The sequence below is a fragment of the Grammomys surdaster genome, unplaced genomic scaffold (genome assembly GCF_004785775.1).
Source record: "Grammomys surdaster isolate TR1022 unplaced genomic scaffold, NIH_TR_1.0 62, whole genome shotgun sequence".
NCBI lineage: Eukaryota > Metazoa > Chordata > Mammalia > Rodentia > Muridae > Grammomys > Grammomys surdaster.
In genome coordinates this window covers 1,241,797-1,258,993 of record NW_021604564.1, presented here as the reverse complement: position 1 = coordinate 1,258,993, position 17,197 = coordinate 1,241,797, and the positions used below count along the sequence as shown (strand labels likewise).

Here is a 17,197-nt window from a genome sequence, read left to right as displayed (position 1 = left end):
TGCCTGGTGTATAAGATGCTGGGGATGGAACACAAGTCTACTCCACCCCACCCCCCACAAACACAGTCCACCCCCTGCCCCGGACTGTTATGAGGAAAGATTTAGCATCTCAGCACCTTCTAAGCAGCGGCAGCAGCAGCAGCAGCAGCTAGCTCTCAGACTTTGAGCCACTCTGTTTAAAATTAAAACCACAACCCACAGCCAAGTATTGCCTAAGCTGGCAGTGACAAGAACTGGAAGGAAAGCATCTAGATCTACAATAATGCAGATGACAGAACCCCACCCTCAAAGGTCTATGGTACACCACCCCAATGAGCTCTTTGTTTTTGTTTTCAATAACAGACTTGCCATGTTGTCCTGACCTTCCTTCCTCAGCCTCCCAAGAGACTGTGTAGGATGACAAGTGTACTTTACCACTCCTGGTACCACAGGAATGTTATGCTGGCCCTCTCTACCTTGAGTGCCTGTTTATTAACTGCCTTCCTTACTTATCACTGCCTCCCACCCCTGCTGATGTATGGCAGTGTTTCTATCCACTGTATTCCCAAGCACCCACAGTATATGGAGCAAAAAGTATCTCCATGATATTTATAGGAAGAAGGAATGAAAGAAGGGTGAGAAAAAGGAAAGAATCGGGGATGGGTGAGTATGTGGGTGAATGAGTGGATAGATGGATGGGTGGGTGGGTAGATGGATGGACAGATTGATAGATGGTTGGACAGATGGATAGATGGGTCAGTGAGTGGGTGGTTAGGTGGACAGGCAGATGGATGGATGGACAGACAGATGGATAGATAAGTGGATGGGTAGGTGGGTGGATGGATTAATGAATGAGTAAATGGATGAATGGACAGGTGGAAGGATGGATAGATGGATGGATGATGGATAGATAGATGGACAGGCAAATGGATGGATGGACAGATGGATGGATGATGGATAGATAGATGGACAGGCAAATGGATGGATGGATGGACAGATGGATGAATGGATGGTTGTATGGATGAATAGACAGGTGGATGAATGAGTGGGTGGGTGTAAGAGTGGATAATAGGGAAAGACGAAGGTATTTGAAGAAGAGCTCAAACCTGATGCTGATTCTGCAGGACTGTAGGTGAAGCAGGTGCAGCTCCACACCTGCTGTGGTAAACAGCATGGGTCTTGCAATGCTGGATGTGCTGTGGTGTCTTTAAGCTTGAATACATTACACTCAGGTACTACATCCAATGGCAGTGTCTGAGGGTCAGGCCCAGAGGCAAGTATTCACCTGGGTTCCGTCCCAGAACCACTGTGTGCAGTGCTGAGCATAGAATATGTTTGTAGCAAGGGAGAACTGTAATATTTGAGTTGCTTTTCTTATTTTATGAATACATACTAGCTATATATTAGCTATATGTAAAAATGAGTCCTTTTAGGACATTTTCATTCATGTATATAATTCATTTTGATCATATTCACCCCATTACCTTCTTACCTTTTTAATTTGATGGTTTCTATGCCTATGTTTTTTTATTTATATGTTTTAAGTGTATGAGTGTTTTGCCTGCATGTATGTAAATACACCAGCATGCAGGCCCAGTACCCAGGTCAGATCCCCTGGAACTGAAACTAAGGATAGCTGTGAGATCCCTTGTGGGTGCAAGGAACAGAACCCAGGTCCTCTGCAGTAGCAGCAAATGCTCTCAGCCACTGAACCATCTCTCAGGTCCTTTTTTGTGTGTGCATATGTGTGTCTGTGTTCCATGTACATGCCTTCTGAGAGGCCAGAAGTGGAGTTACAGGCAACTGTGAGATGCCATGTGGGCACTAGGAACTGAACCCAGGTCCTCAGCAATGAGCATTCCCAACCATGAACTGCCCCTCCGCCTGTACACCCATGATCTTCTCTTGTCCTGCTTTCACTCTCATCGCTCCCCTTCCTCTTCCTAAATAGTTTTTCAGACTGGGTTGCATGTAACCCAGTCTGGGCAGCTCACTTCTTAACAAAGGATGGCCTTGAATTTGTTCCTGTTCCTCCTACCTCCACCTCCCAAGTGCTGGAATGACATACTTGGGCCACTAGGAACTTAAGTGAAAATAACTCCCTGCTTTCCACATAGGGGGACATCAACCCATATGCCATGTAGATCCAGAGATTCACTGTAAAATAGGAAGCAAATTGACCAAGGTGTTCCAGGGATGTTCTGAGCTGTGTGGCTTCACAGAGCTCTGGACCTCCCTTTCCAGGAAAGCAGACAACATTCCCTAGTCTGTGGGGAAACCAGCTGCAGCCTGGCTGACAATGCTGAAGCGCTGTGCTTGGGACCACAGCAGGAAGCTCTGTCCAAGATGCTGAGCTGCCCCCCCAACCCCCCTCCAAAGGCCCCCCCTGTGGTGTAGTCACAAGTCTGCTCAGTTGTCTTCCTGAAGTGACTGTGAACCCTAGCTGTCCTCACAGCCTGGAAGAACTCAAGGGAGGAAAGCAGTTAGAGGGACCTACCCTACAGTGTTGGCCTAGATACTCCTCTCCCACCCCTCAGGTCCACTGAACAGGCATGTACCCAGGACGTATGACTGTGTATTTTCTAAGGAGAAAAGCAAAGGTTTCCTATCCCAAGGTTTCTAAGGCAGGATTTCATTCTATTTCACTGTTAATCCAGTGTCATCCAAAATGAGCTCATACACAGTAGGCAAAAGCTCCATCCCTGAATCACACCTCTCACCCCTCATTGGAGGTCTCTAGGTGGGGCTCCACCCCATGGTCACGCCCCCAGTCCTTCACTGGGAGATTCTAGGTGAGACTGCACCCTGACTACTCCCCTAACTCCTCAATAGGGAATTCTGGGCATGGTCGCCTCCCTGACCATGCCCCAGGCCTTCACTGGGAGATTCTAAGCAGGAGATCTACCCCTGACCACACTCTCAGCCCCTCACCGGGGGATTCTAGGCGGGACTCCATCCTTAACCACACTCTCAGCCCCTCACCGGGGGATTCTAGGCGGGGCTTTATGCTGAGACTAACAATCTCCATGTCTCAGCCCCTATGCTGGGATGTTATATGTGCACTACCATAAGCAACTTAGTGTTAACTTTTTTTTCTGATGTAGAATCTGCCTAAGTTGCCCAGGCTGGCCTCCAAGTCCTAGGTTCATGCCCACCTCCTGCCTCAGTGTTCTAAACGCTAAGATGACAGGTACTGGCCACCAACACACCCAAATGAGTGTCAACTGCTTTCTGTTGTCGTATCTGAGTCAGGGTATTGCTATAAGCCCAGGCAGCCTGACACCAGTGTTCTGAGCTTACATGCAATCACCAGCAGCCAGGCTTAAAGTCAACTTCCCTGACTCTCCCATCATGGGAACATGGAAGCTACACAGCATAGGTTCAAATCCCAGCCCCACCTCCTGAGCAAATTCCTTTACCTCTTGGTGCTTCATTTTTCCCATCTGTGAAATGAAATTAAAACAATACTATCTCAAAAAGCAAGGTGTCCACAGTAAGGGAACCAGAATGCTGCTGGACATGCAGCAGGCACTCAGTAAGTTCAGCCATTCTTGCCACTGGCAGCCTAGAGAGCCAGCCGAGCACGTGTCAGTGACTACATTTGGATAGACTTTGAAGCACTGAAATCCAACACACAAATCCTATCTCTGGGATGACATGTGAGGATGTTTGAAGGGAACTACACAGACCCAGAACTCTGGAGACAGAGTTAGAAGGATCAGGAATTCAAGATCAGCCTCAGTTACAAGTCTAGTTGAAAGCCAGCCTGGTCTACATGAGACCCCTTGACCAACAACAAAAACAAAGCCCATAAGCAGCAAAAAGTGCAGAGAACAGAAATGATCTCTTCAGTCTTCAAAAGGGAAATGGTCAGATTAATGTTGATGAGATCACCAGTCACACGACAGCAAAGACAGTTAGCTCACTGCTTCCGGAAGTTCGCCCACACTGTGGACTGTGCTATGGCTCTAGCCTCATTTCCATGTGTACAAAGTTTTGTTTGGGTTCCCCTCCCTCCTCCTCTTCTTCCCCCTCCTCCTCCTCTTCTTCCTCCTTTTCTTCCTCTTCCTCCTCTTCCTTTCTCCCTCCTATCTTCCTCCTCCTCCTTCCTTTTAGCCATGAACAACCTAGTCAACTAGGAACCCAGTAAGACAGAAAAGGTGACCATAGCTGTCTGGAAGAAGGAAAAAATTAACATCAACAATAGATGCTTCCCTGAGAAAGATGGAGGGGGTAGCTGGGCAGGCTGGGGACCCCTCAGGGAGGTAAGAGCTAGCTCAGTGATAGGAAATTAGCCAAGCTGAGTAGAAAGGGAATCCCAGCCTGATTATCATCTGTAAGGGACTCCCCAATGCTGCCAGGGGAAGTAACCATTGGACAGTCACAGTTAGACAGAAACACAAATAACACCTACAGCCAGGACATAGAACAGACACTTTCAGCAACCACAAATACACCACAGCCACACACACGCACACACACAGAGAGACAGAGAGAGACAGAGAGAGAGAGAGAGAGAGAGAGAGAGAGAGAGAGAGAGAGAGAAAGAGAGATTGAGATTATTGACAAACACACTGAACAGCCAAGGTGTGGTGGTTCATATATGTCAACTGGGCATTTGGGATGCTAAAGTAGGACATTGCCCCAAGTTTGAGGCCAGCCTAACTACATATAGTTTCTGGCTAACCTTGGCTACAGAGATAGACCCTGTCTCATGAGGACAGAAAGAGAGGAGAAAGGGAAAGAAAAGAGGTAAGAAAAGGATGAGACAAGAGTATTCCCACTCTACTCTTTCAGAGAACCAGGGTTAAGTCTCCAACCCTCACTTGGTGGATCACAACCTCCTGTAATTCCAGATCCAAGGGGATGTGATGCCTCTTCTGGCCACAATAGGCACTGCACTCACCTGCATTTACCCTGAGACACACATATACACATAAATACAAGTAAAATTTAAAAACTTTTTTTATATGCCAGGCATATATAGTTCAGCCAGTGATACTTGTTCCATAAGCATGAGGACCTGAGTTTGATCCCCAGCACCCCTGGCTTCTTCTTCTTGTTGTTTTGTTTTGTTTTTTAAAAAAAAAGACATGTTGTCAAATGCTTGTAATCCTAGCTCTGGAAAGGTAGACACAGGAGGATTCCTAGAACTCACTGGCAAACCATTCTAGACAAATAGCTGGACTCCTCAGACCAGTGAGAGATTCTATCTTTTAAAAAATAACAATGAAGGCCTGGTGGCTCAGCGGTTAAGAGCACTGCCTGCTCTTGCAGAAGAACCTAGTTCAATTCCCAGCAGTCACATGGCAGCTCACACCTGTCTGTAACTCCAGTTCCAAGGCTTCTGACACTTCACACAGACATGCATGCACGCAAAACAAACCTATGAACACAAAACAAAACACTTATGAACACAAGACAAAATAAATTTAAAAAAAAAAAAAGCAAACAAACAACAACAAAAACAATACTCCAGTAAGACATCCAGGCGCCAGATCTGTGGACAGAACTCCCTCTTACTCAGCCTTGGATCCGAGAACGGGACACAGGCGCCCTCTTGTGGACAGCATCTTCGTCCCAGGCTGCACGGGATGCAGGTGGGAGGGTCTGCCCAGCATCCTTGCCAGCCTTGGAAGAGCTTGACATCAGAACCTGGAAGCCGGCTGGACCGCCAGCCCTAGGACCCGCCCCAGAGAAGCCTGTATGACCGCGGGATACGATCAGTGAGGATGTTATAGGGGAGGCAGGTCACTAACGTTCCTACAGGGCCAACATCAGCAACACGAAAGCGGCCAGAGCCCACGGGTGCCACTTGAGATTCTGGTTTCCAAGTCCAGACACTTCTCCGCTATTCTCCTTAGGCTCCGCCCACTTCCCAGTTGTCAATCTTCCGGGACCTGCCCATTCCCTTGACCCTTTCCACTTCCCTACCATTCTACCTCTACTACCCTTCAGCCCCAAGCTCCCTTGTTAGTTCCTCCCACCTGCTCTATCGTTCCCTTTAAGCCCTGCCCACTTCCCAGTTGTCACTCTCTCTAAACCTTCAATTGCAGTCTCTCTCAATGGCTCCTTCACTTCCTCTAGCCCTGCATCCTTGCTTCTCAACTGTGTGCTTCCCAGGTTCCCCTCACTTCTCTGGTTCCTCCAACTTCTCTATCAATCTCTACAGGTTCCGCTCACTTTCCTCTGTCATCCCCTCTGGCCTTCCCTGACCACTTTCTCAGTCCCTCCCAGCTACTCTGTCATTCTCTCTACACCCTGCCCCAGTCCTCAGCTTCCTTGAGGTTGTGGATTCCCACTTTTGACATCATTCTCCCAATCTCCTACATCCTGCTCTTTTAGCTTCCCAGATGGTTCAGTACTCTTGCCCCGCCCACTTCCCTGCCAATCTCCAAGGGCCCCACTCAGGCCCTACCCCGTAGGCTTCACCTCTATCAATCAGCCTCCCAGAGCTGGCCCTGGTCCTTCCCACATCCCCACCATTCCCCCATTCCACTTGCCTTTCTTCCAGTATCGCTGTGTGGTAACGCCCGACTTTAACAACCTAGGTGAGAAAGCCAGTTTCCCACTGGCCTTTGTCCACCTGGGGTCTGGCCAACATCAGGGCAGTCTTCTGTGCCTCCTCCTCCTTCTGTGCCTTACAAACTCATTCCAGCTGCTGGACACGCCCACCCTTAGTCTCTTTAAAATTTAGTTTGCGGGCTGGAGAGATGGCCCAGGGGTGAAGAGCACTGACTGCTCTTCCAGAGGTCCTGAGTTCAAATCCCCAGCGACCACATGGTGGCTCACAACCATCTGTAGCGGGATCTGATGCCCTCTTCTGGTGTACATGAAGAGCAGTGTATACGTAACATAAATAAATAAAATCTTTTTTAAAAATTAGTTTGCTTTTACTAATCTGTATGTGTTGTCTGTGAGTGGATGCTACAAGTGTTGAGGGAGGTCAGACCCCCTGGAGCTAGAGTGATTATGAGCAGGGATTGGGTGCTGGGGACAGAACTCTGAGCCTCTGCAAGAGCAGTAAGCGCTCTTAGCCACTGAGCCATTTCCTTAGCCCCACTTCCAGGTCAGAAGACGACCATACCTGTATATGGCCCATCCTTGACCCCACTCCCTGAGGGATGATGGGAACAGGGAGGCTGCCTGCCCCAGTGTGTGCACTTGGACTGTGTGCCTATCCATCCCTGAGGAATGCAACCAATGTGTGTTTGTGTCAACGGGGTGGGGGGAGGGAGAAAAGCGTTCTGCATAGGTGTGGCTTCTAGCCCACCACACTAAGCATGCACAGGTGTGTATCTTTTTGTCGGAAGAGTGTGTAGGGCATATCTGAACTGCCCTGTCTGACCAAAAGTCAACTTGAGGAGGAAAGCTCATGGCCCACCATCCAGGGATGAACTGGAAATAACCTAGAAGCAGAAACTGAGGCAAAGACCATAGAGGAAGTAAAACACACCCACTCCCTCTTGTATGCTCAGCCTGCCCTTTTTTTTTTTTTTAATTTATTTAATGAATGTAAGTACTCTGTTACTCTCCTCAGACATACCAGAAGGGGGCATCAGATCCCATTACAGATGGTTGTGAGCCACCATGTGGTTGCTGGGAATTGAACTGCAGATCCTCTGAAAAAGCCGTCATTGAGTGCTCTTAATCGGTGAGCCATCTCTCCAGCCCTCAGCCTGCCTTCTTATGCAGCCCAGGACCTTCTGCCAGGGAGATGTCACTGTTCACATGGGCTGGACCCTCCCACATCAATCAGAAATCAAGAAAATCCCTTACAGGCCTGCCCACAGGCCAGTCTGATGGACTTAATGCTTTCTGAGTCACCCACACTGCCTTAGGCAACCCCTTACCCAAGTGTGTCCACTTGACCCGAGGTAGAGTCATCAGAGGGGAGGAGGGCCTCACTGTTTAAAATGCCTCCATAAGATACAACTGCAGGCAAACCTCAAGGGTATTTTCTTTTCTTTTTCTTTTTTTCTTTTTTTTTTTTTTGTTGGGGGGTGGGGATGGGCAGGAGACAGGGTTTCTCCGTGTAGCCCTGGCTGTCCTGGACTCTCTCTGTAGACCAGGTTGGCCTTATACTCAGAGATCTGCCTGCGTCTGCCTTCAAACACTGGGATTAAAGGCATACGCCACCTGGTCTGACTGAGCATAGCATTTTTTAAATTAGTGATTGATGAGGGAGGGCCCAGCCCATTGTGAGTGCCATCCCTGGGCTGGTAGTCGTGGTTCTATAAGGAAGCACGCTGAGCAAGCCATGAGGAGCAAGCCAGTAAGCAGCACCCCTCCACGGCCTCTGCATCAGCTCCGCCTCCAGGTTCCTCCCCTATTTAGATTTTTGTCCTGACTCCCTTAGATGATGAACAGTGATGTGGAAGCATAAATAAACCTTTTCCTCCCCAACTTGCTTTGATCATTGTATTTCATCACAGAAATAGTGACCCTAGCTTTTATTAAAAACTATTTATTAAACCCTAATAAACTCATCGGCTCACCAAACTGAGCCTGGATGTAATGGTTTCGCTTTTTCATTCTTTTTTGAGTTGTCATTTTTAATTTATTATCTGGCTGTTTTACCTGCCTATATGTCTGTGCCTCACTGTGTGCAGGACCCATGGAGGCCAGAATTGGGCAACAGCTCCCTTGGAACTGGAGTTACAAACAGCTTTGAGCCATCTTGTGGGTGAGGCAAACTGAACCCCAGTTCTGTGCTAGAACAAGTGCTTTTAACTGCTGAGCCATCTCTCTACCCCCATTGGTTGTTTTGAGACAGGATCTCACTATGTAGCCCTGACTACTCTGGAACTGGCTTTGTAGACTAGGCTTGCCTCAAACTCCCAAATGCTGGGATCAAAGGTACCTGACACCACAACTGGCTGGGATTACTTTTTTGTTTTGTGTTTGTTTTTGTTTTTTGGCCTGTTGATGCCCTCTCTATCTGGCTACATTACTGAAAAGCCCAACTAGGCATATGTGGTCCAGGACTGAGTAAGGAGAAAAACATGGGAGAGCTGGAGAGATGGCTCAGTGGTTAAGAGCACTGGCTGTTCTTCCAAAGGTCCTGAGTACAATTCCCAGCAACCACTTGGTGGCTCACAACCATCTGTAATGTGATATGGTGCCCTCTTCTGGCATGTAGGTGTACATAGAGTATTCATATACATAAAATAAATAAATATTTTTTAAAAGGAGAGAACCATGATGGGCTATAGACCTTTGAACTGTGAGCCTAAATACGTCCCTCTGAAGCTTCTATCAGGTGTTTTGTCCCATTCATAGACACGGCCTTTATGAGGAGCAGAGGCCAGGCTGGGACAGTATCTTCATCTGTCCCCTTCTCAAGGCTAAGGAAGAGAGTCAGGAGCAGTGGGATGCTGAGATGGAACTGCCTGGCTTTACCAGACCTCAGTGCAGTGAGAAGTGCATTGAGAAGGCTCAAGGAGCTGGGCTCATGGCTCAGTTGGTAGAATGCTTGTCTAGCTTGTATAAAATTCAAAGTCCCTTCCCCAGCATAGCATAAAACTGAGTGTATCTCCTCTATCATTCCAGAACACAGGACATGAAGACAGAAAGATCAGCAGTTCAAGGCCAGTGAGGAATATATGGAAGGAAGGGAGGGAGGGAGTAAAGAGAGAAGAGGAGGGGAGGGAAGAGGAGAGAGCAGGCAAGCTGGCAAGGAATGGGACACCAAGGGCACAGTATGGATCACCCTAAGGGAGGGCTCTTTGACATCAGCCCCTGCCCTACATGGCTTGCTGATGTCAGGAGGTGACAAGCCCCACCCCTGCTCACATACAACTTTCAGACTAATACCGCACTGTTGGAAATAGATTCATGCTCAAACATATATGCTGATGTCACATATGATTCCAAGCATGTATCAAAGCAATCCAGAAACATACATGCATAACCTTTTGGGAACAGTGAGATAGGGTCTCACTATGTAGCCTTGGCTAGCCTGGAAATCTCTCCCAAATAGACCAGGATGGCCTTGAACTCAGAGATGTGTCTGCCTCTGTCTCTGAAGGTCTGGAATTAAAGGCTTATGCCACCATGACCAGCAAACTTTTTACTTTAAGGACAGTGTCTAGTCCAGGCTGGCCTCAAACTGGTTATCCTTCCCCCACCTCCCAAGTGCTGGGATAACAGGTGTGTGGCACCAACTCAGTGTATTCAATGTTAGGGATGAAACCCAGGGCTTCTGCTTTGTTTGGCTGAAAACTGTACTCCTTTTCCATATGAAGGAAGGAACAAGCTGTCTGACACAAAAGGCTGAGGGGTTCCAGCTCTTATGGTCCCCTTGGCCCCCAGGGTGACTCTTGCCTTCTTTATCCTACAGAGAGCCCAGGAAGATTGGCCTGGAAGATGTAACCCACCTCCCATGCCTGCAGCTATGCTCAGCAACCAGTGTGAAGATCTGTGAAGTCTTAGTCTACCCTGGTCTGTGAGTAAGTGCATATCTTTAGTGATTCGGGCAGCCCCTCTTCAGCCGTGGGCCACATGTGGCTCCACCTTTTGGCCATGTGCCCACTAGAGCCACCTCCTTCCATTGCAAATGCAGTGGGATCGCTGGGTTTGCACTTGGCTAGCTGGAATTGCAGAAAGGAACTGAGGAGACAGACACAGCTCAGCACCAACTCCACCCTCATCTTGGGGGATCCTTTTATTCCAAACACCCCTGTGCTCAGACAGAGAACACTGTGTTCTTTCTGGTTGGTGGTCTTCAAAGGTTAGCACTCATTGTCAATTTGATGACACAATCTAGACTCACCTGGGAAGAAAGTCTAAATAAGGGATTGTCTGTTTAGCTTGAGCTGGGGGCTTGTCTGTTGGGGATTCCCTGATTACATTAGCTGATATGTGAAGACCCAGCCCACTGTGGGCAGCACCATTCCATAGTTAGGGGTCTCAGACTGTGGAAGAGTGGAGAAATGAAGCTGAAGGTGAGCAAGCTGCCAGATGAGCATGAAGGCACTCATTTCTCTGCTCGTGACTGGATTTCACATGACCAGCTCCTATCTTGACTTCTCCACAGCAGTTGAACTATAACCTGGAATTGTAAGCCAAAATAAGCCACTTTCTCCCATAAGTTGTTTTTTGCTTCTTTTTTTTTTTTTTTGTCAGAGTATTTTCTTGCAGCAGCAGACTTAAAGCTAGAACAGAGTTGGAGGGTGGGTTGTTCTTTTCTGGCTAAGAGATTCATTAGCGTTATTAACTCCATAGATGGACAGACAACAGTACAGTGTGGACTCTGGGGAGAGACCAGGCCCACATGGCAGAATCCTGTTTCTCCTTAGATGTTGGAGGACTGAAAGAGCCGTAGAGGTCAAGGACACCACAAGAAAACCTACAGAATCAACTAACCTTGGCACATAGGGGCTCACAGAGACTGAACCACCAACCAGAGAGCATGCATGGGATGGACATAGTCTCCCTATATATATGTACAGATGTACAGCTTGGTCCTCATGTGGGACTTCTAACAGCAGGAGGAGATGTCTGACTCTGTTACCTACCTTCAGATCCCTTTCCCCTAACTGGATGCCCTTGTCTAGCCTCAAGAGAAGAAGATGCACCTGGTCCTACTACAATTTGATATGTCAAGGCAGGTTGATATCCATAGGAGGTCTCCCCTCCTCTGAGGAAGGGGAGGTGAAAGGGAGGGTCTGGGAGGAGAGGAAAAAGGGAAAGTTCCAGTCAGGATGTAAAGTACATAAATAAATTAATTAATAAAAAATAAAATCATATCTGTTAAAGAAGAACTTGAACAGGGAAGTTATAAAGCCCTTGGTACATGCTGGAGCTGCCTTCCAGCTGTCTGAATCAGCTCAGGGTGAGAAGGCCAAGGATCTAGAACAACAAGTCACTGGAGATGGAAAACCAAATGTCAGGGATTGTCACCATTTGACAAAAATGGAGTGGCCCTGGCTAACACCCACACACAAGCAAGCACACACCCACACAATCCACAGTGACACGCAGGGCTTGAATTGGACTTAGTATCCCTGACCCACACCCACACAAAATAGTCATTTCCAGAATCCTCCATCTCTGATCCCCACAGCTGCAGAGGACTCAAGCCAAGCCAGGGCCACTCACTAGACTGGGTAGCACCAGAACATAAAGAAACAAGACCTAGCTATGTCATGGCCTAAGATCAGGATGAGGAACTGACAGAAAATTCTGGGGAGAGATTGAGTTGGATGTGGGGAAGAGAGCACTGCTGCAGCCACCCCTTACAGCACAGATCCCCACCCTTACAAAGACAGGGCAGATCCAGAGCAGACCGGAACAGAGTCAACTGCACTCACGCAGTCAACATCCAGCACGTGGAGGCAGATATACACAGGTAGATGCCCTGGCTGCTGGTTACCTGATGGTGTTGGACCCTAGCAACACTGTATTCTTGAAAGGCAAGACATTTGGCCACCAGCTTGTTTTGTTTTGTCTAATACCAAGCAACAAAGTAGCAGGAGTTCTGCAAGCGATGAGAGCCTGGGTTTGGGATGTTCCGGTTGATGGCCTATTTCCAGCAGCAACAATGTCTCCACATTGTAGTGAGGCATTCCACCCTCCTTGGACCTCCATTTCCTATCTCCAAAATTGGCATGAGCCGGCACCTCCAATCACTGTTTGCTTAAAACCTAAGCAGATACCCATAAAGCACTTAGAAAAGGATGTGGCCATTGGATTTAGGTTAAATAATCCTTACTTTTTTATGTAGTACTGGAGATGGAATTAAGGAACTGGCACATTCTAGGCAGGGACTTCATGCTGACCACGCCCCTGCTCCCTCTCAGAGGGATTCTAGGTGGGGCTTCACCCCTAACCACGCCTCAAACCGCTCACTGATGTTTCTAGGCAGGCATTCTACTACTTCATGTTTTGAGAATTTAATTCTAAGCCGTTTTAAAAACTCACAGCTGGAGAGGTCATAGGCTCGCAGGAGGAGGAGGAGGGGGAGGAGGCTTACTACTGTTGTTCTTCTAAGCTGACTGACTGCTAAAAGTTTATGTTTACATTCATAGACAAGTGCTACTTCTAATCTTGAGCAAAGAAGATTCTGCAGGGAGGAGTGGTGAATGCAGAAGTCCATGAGTGCTTAAGGTGCTGAGAATGAGGAGTGCTCAGCCCTAACCAGGATGTTAATTCCCTGCCAGTTAAGGATCTGAGAACATGAGGAAAGAGGGGTGATGTTTAGCAGGGCCACAGTGGCATCTTCTTGGTAAGCACAACACAGACATTGCAGTCATAAACGCACAGAGGCTTCTGCAACCTGCACAAGACTGACTCTATCAGCAATCAATCAAGGGTTGGAGAGAGGCTTATCGAACCACATCTCTCCTTGCTAAGCTATTAGTTTCTAACGGCTTCTGGAAGGTCGGTAGCCAATTTCTACAGTGTTATACCCATTTATGTACACCAGGATCCGAAGGCCACCCATGACCACACAGACAGTGGGCTGCAAGACAAACAGCTGTGAATGTTGGATAGGGATGGGGAGGAAGGAGGGGCATGATAGGAGTGGGAGGGAGAAAAGAGGGGATGGGGTGAGGCATCACCGGTCAAATTAACTTAAAAATCTGGGGGTTGACTGGAGAAATGGTTAGAGATGGTTAAGTGATTAAGAACCCTGGCTGCCAAAAGGACCCAGGCTCCCACAAGGCAGCCACAAGTGTCTGTAACTCCAGTCCCAGGGTACCCATGTCCTCTCTAGCTGGCACTACATGTATGTACAGTACACTGACAGACATGCAGGCAAAACACCCATACACATAAAAATAAATAAACAAAACCAAAACAAGAAGTCTTGAAGTTGGGGGGGGTGGATCTGGAAAAAAATCTGACTAAGAATGGAAGAAGGGAGGGAAGGAGAGAGGGAGGGAGAAAGAAGGGAAACCTTCAGTCTTTGGCCAGCTGGCAATATCACAATTGGGTCTACAGTGAGGAAAAACTGGCATGGTGTTTGTGAGCTGGGGCTCTGTGGGCAGAACACGTTCCAGGCATGCATGAGTCCCTGAGTCCCAAGTCCAACTCTTTATAAACCCACGACATGGTGGTGCACACGCTGGAGGTGGAGGCAGAAGGATCAGGAGTTTAAGGTCAACCTTGACTACTTATTGAGTGGGATGTCAGCTTGGGTTTCAGTATGCAGTCCTGAGGGGAAATCTCTCAAAGCAAGGAGCACAGCAAGGAGCACCTATAACCCCAGGGGATGCAGGGGAAGAGCAGAAGAGCCCAAAGAATCTGGCAGTCCATAGTCAACAAGAAAGACCATGACTGGAACATTACAGATGGTGAAGACTAACCCTCTACCTTGCACATATGCTCAAACTCATGAAAATACACGCATGTTTCAGACGTCACTTTTAGGCCAGTATGTTGTTGATCTCTTGTAATCCCAGCAGTCCAGAGGTTGAAGGCAGGAAAGTCATGAGTTCAAGGCCAGCCTGAGCAATATAGTGATAACAGGGAAACAACAGCTACATAGAAAATCCTGTAATTAAAGAAGTAATTATCAATAACAAAGCAAAGATATGTTGACGTAGGGAAAGCTCTCTGCTATTTGTGGGGTCCAGTTATGAGTCTGAGCCCTCTGTTAGTTTCCCAGCCCTCCCCCTGGGGGGGGGGGGTGATGTGTCTTGCAAAAAACCCAAGTTCCAGCCAACAAGAGCCTTCCGTGCTCCTCAAGGCATAGAAGGAAACCTGTAGAAGAGTTCCAGAAGAGACTTCCAGGAACCAGTGGTATCTCACACTCACCTGCCACCTTGAAACCAAACTCCACTCTGGAGATCCTGGACCTCAGATCCACCTAAACAAAGGTTCTAAGGAAGCAGGAGGTCTCTAAGAAATGAAGAAGGGAAAAGCAAACAGAGAAACTGAGGCAGGAGCTGGGGTTGAAATGGATGCTGTTTACAAGACTCCACGGCGCCTTTCCATCCAGTCTCTATGAAACCCGGTTGGAGAGGAAGGATGGTGCCTGACTGGCGGCACTGAGGGGGAAACTAGAGCCGGGGGGGGGGGGGGTTACACCGGGACCCTGAAGTCTCAGAGAAAGTGCTTGACAGGAGGCTCCTCCCTCCACCCTCCTCCATAACTCCAGTCCCTCCATCCTATACTGCAAGCATCCTAGGCCGGCCCAGGAGGCGGAGCACACGGGTGACCCAGCGGTGACGCGGTACAGCTCCTCTAATATAGAGACGCCCGGGGGCGCAGAGACAGAGCTCCGCAGCCATCTCGTCCAGAGCCAGAGCCACAGCGGCCGGTTGACACTCATCTAGCAGCCGCCAGCAGCAGCGCTACCACCATGCGGGAGATCGTGCACCTGCAAGCCGGTCAATGCGGCAACCAGATCGGAGCCAAGGTGCGCCGGGCTGGGTAGCGGGTGGGGATGCACAAGGACTCAGAGAGGGGTCCTTGGCTCTCCCAAGGCTCACCCAAGAATTTTGCATCCCAGGTGGAGGAGGGGAACCAGGACAGAGCCAGACTGAGAACAAAGAGGCTGATGATGGGGGCAGGGCCTGGCCTTGTGTCTCTTGGCCACAACTGGCCTTACAGCTGGGCCACTGTCACCCTCAGTTGCCCAGCACAAAGAGGCACAGCCCCTCCTCCCAGGGCTGCTGCCGGGGTAGACTGGCACCAAGTGGCTCTGGTGGGGCCAAGCCTCTCCCTACCCCCAACTTCTCCCTTCTTGCTGGCTCATGCTGTGCTGTGGCTCCGAGTTCCCAGTTACCTCACAGACAGACAGTAAGCAACTGGAGAAGTGGTTTTAAGAGTATCCTAGACACAGCACCTCTCAGCTCTTCCCGACTAGCACTGAGACCCACTCTGACATCTTAACACTTGGTGGGTAGAGAGAGGAGCCCAAAAATAGCCTCCCATACACAGTAAGTTGGAGGCCAGCGTGAGCTACATGAAACCCTGTGTCAAAAAAATAAGGGGTGGGGGCTATAGCTCAATAGGTTGAGGCCTTGCCTAGGTGTTGTGGTATACACCTGTCATCCCAGCCACTAGGCTGGGTTGAGGCAGGAAGATCAAGAGTTCAATATCATCCTAGGCTATCTAGTGAATTTCAGGCTAGCCTGGGCTTTTGGAGACACTGCTTAAAAAGTAATACACATAAATACATACATACATACATACATACATACATACATACAATTTTAAGACAATAAGTCAAAAAGCTATTCAACACTTCCCATCATCAAACAAACAATAGGGTCGGCAACATGGTTCCTCCGGGGCTTATGGCTCCGCTTGACAACACAAGCACACAGTGTGAATGCACACATACATAAAATGTTTTTTTAAATGTTTTAAAACAATAACAACAAAAAGGAAAATCTATTCACTTTGCCCCGCCCCCATCCTCTAGTTCTGGGAAGTCATCAGTGATGAGCATGGCATCGACCCCACCGGGACCTATCATGGGGACAGTGACCTCCAGCTGGAGAGAATCAATGTCTACTACAATGAGGCCACAGGTAGGGCAGCCAGTGGGGTGGCATGGGGGGGCGGTAGTGGGGGACACTGTCAGGAAGGGACAGAATGAGCCCTGGAGCCTGCTGGACCTGGCACTCACCCCGCCTGCCCTCCATCTGCCATCCCTACAGGTGGAAATTATGTTCCCAGAGCCGTGTTGGTTGACCTGGAACCTGGCACCATGGACTCCGTCCGGTCTGGCCCTTTTGGCCAGATTTTCCGGCCAGACAATTTTGTGTTTGGTAAGTCCCTGTCCACTGTGGGCACACAACATGTTTGTTTTGTTCTAAGTCCTTAAAGAATAATCTGTAACTAGCACCAAAGAACGTACTTGACAGGACAGTCAAGGATTTGATTAAGCACACCAAGAGAAACCTGGGGAGACATCAGACACAACTGAGGGGCTTCCTAAAAGAAGAAGTTCTGTGTTTAGATGGGGTATCTCTAGCCTAGGGTAACCTCCAACTCTCTCTAGGTGATGTTAGCCTTAAACTAATTTATGTAACTTAAGATAACCCTGAGTTCCTGATCTTCTTGCCCCTACCTTCCCAGTTCCAGGATGGTCCATGGGTTTCTGTGGGGCTGGGGTGGAGCCTAGGGCTTTGTGCATGCCAGAAGAGCACTCTACCCAGGAAGGCCAGCCCCAGAGGAGCACTTTGCCCACTGAGCCCCAACCGCAGAGGAGGACTCTGCCCACTGAGCCCAGCCCCAGAGGAGCACTCTGCCCACTGAG

At 48.7% G+C, this 17,197-nt stretch overlaps 1 protein-coding gene across 1 annotated transcript in view; it reads left to right on the top strand.

The window, feature by feature from the left end:
• The first annotated feature begins 15,238 nt into the window (after positions 1-15,238).
• Positions 15,239-17,197, top strand: part of Tubb4a (tubulin beta 4A class IVa) — a 7,118-nt gene continuing 5,159 nt past the window's right edge. The window contains exons 1-3 of the mRNA XM_028762652.1: positions 15,239-15,346; positions 16,358-16,466; positions 16,596-16,706. Coding sequence (XP_028618485.1) covers positions 15,290-15,346; positions 16,358-16,466; positions 16,596-16,706 — 277 coding nt within the window. The 5' untranslated portion in view covers positions 15,239-15,289. The remainder of the gene's footprint in view (positions 15,347-16,357; positions 16,467-16,595; positions 16,707-17,197) is intronic.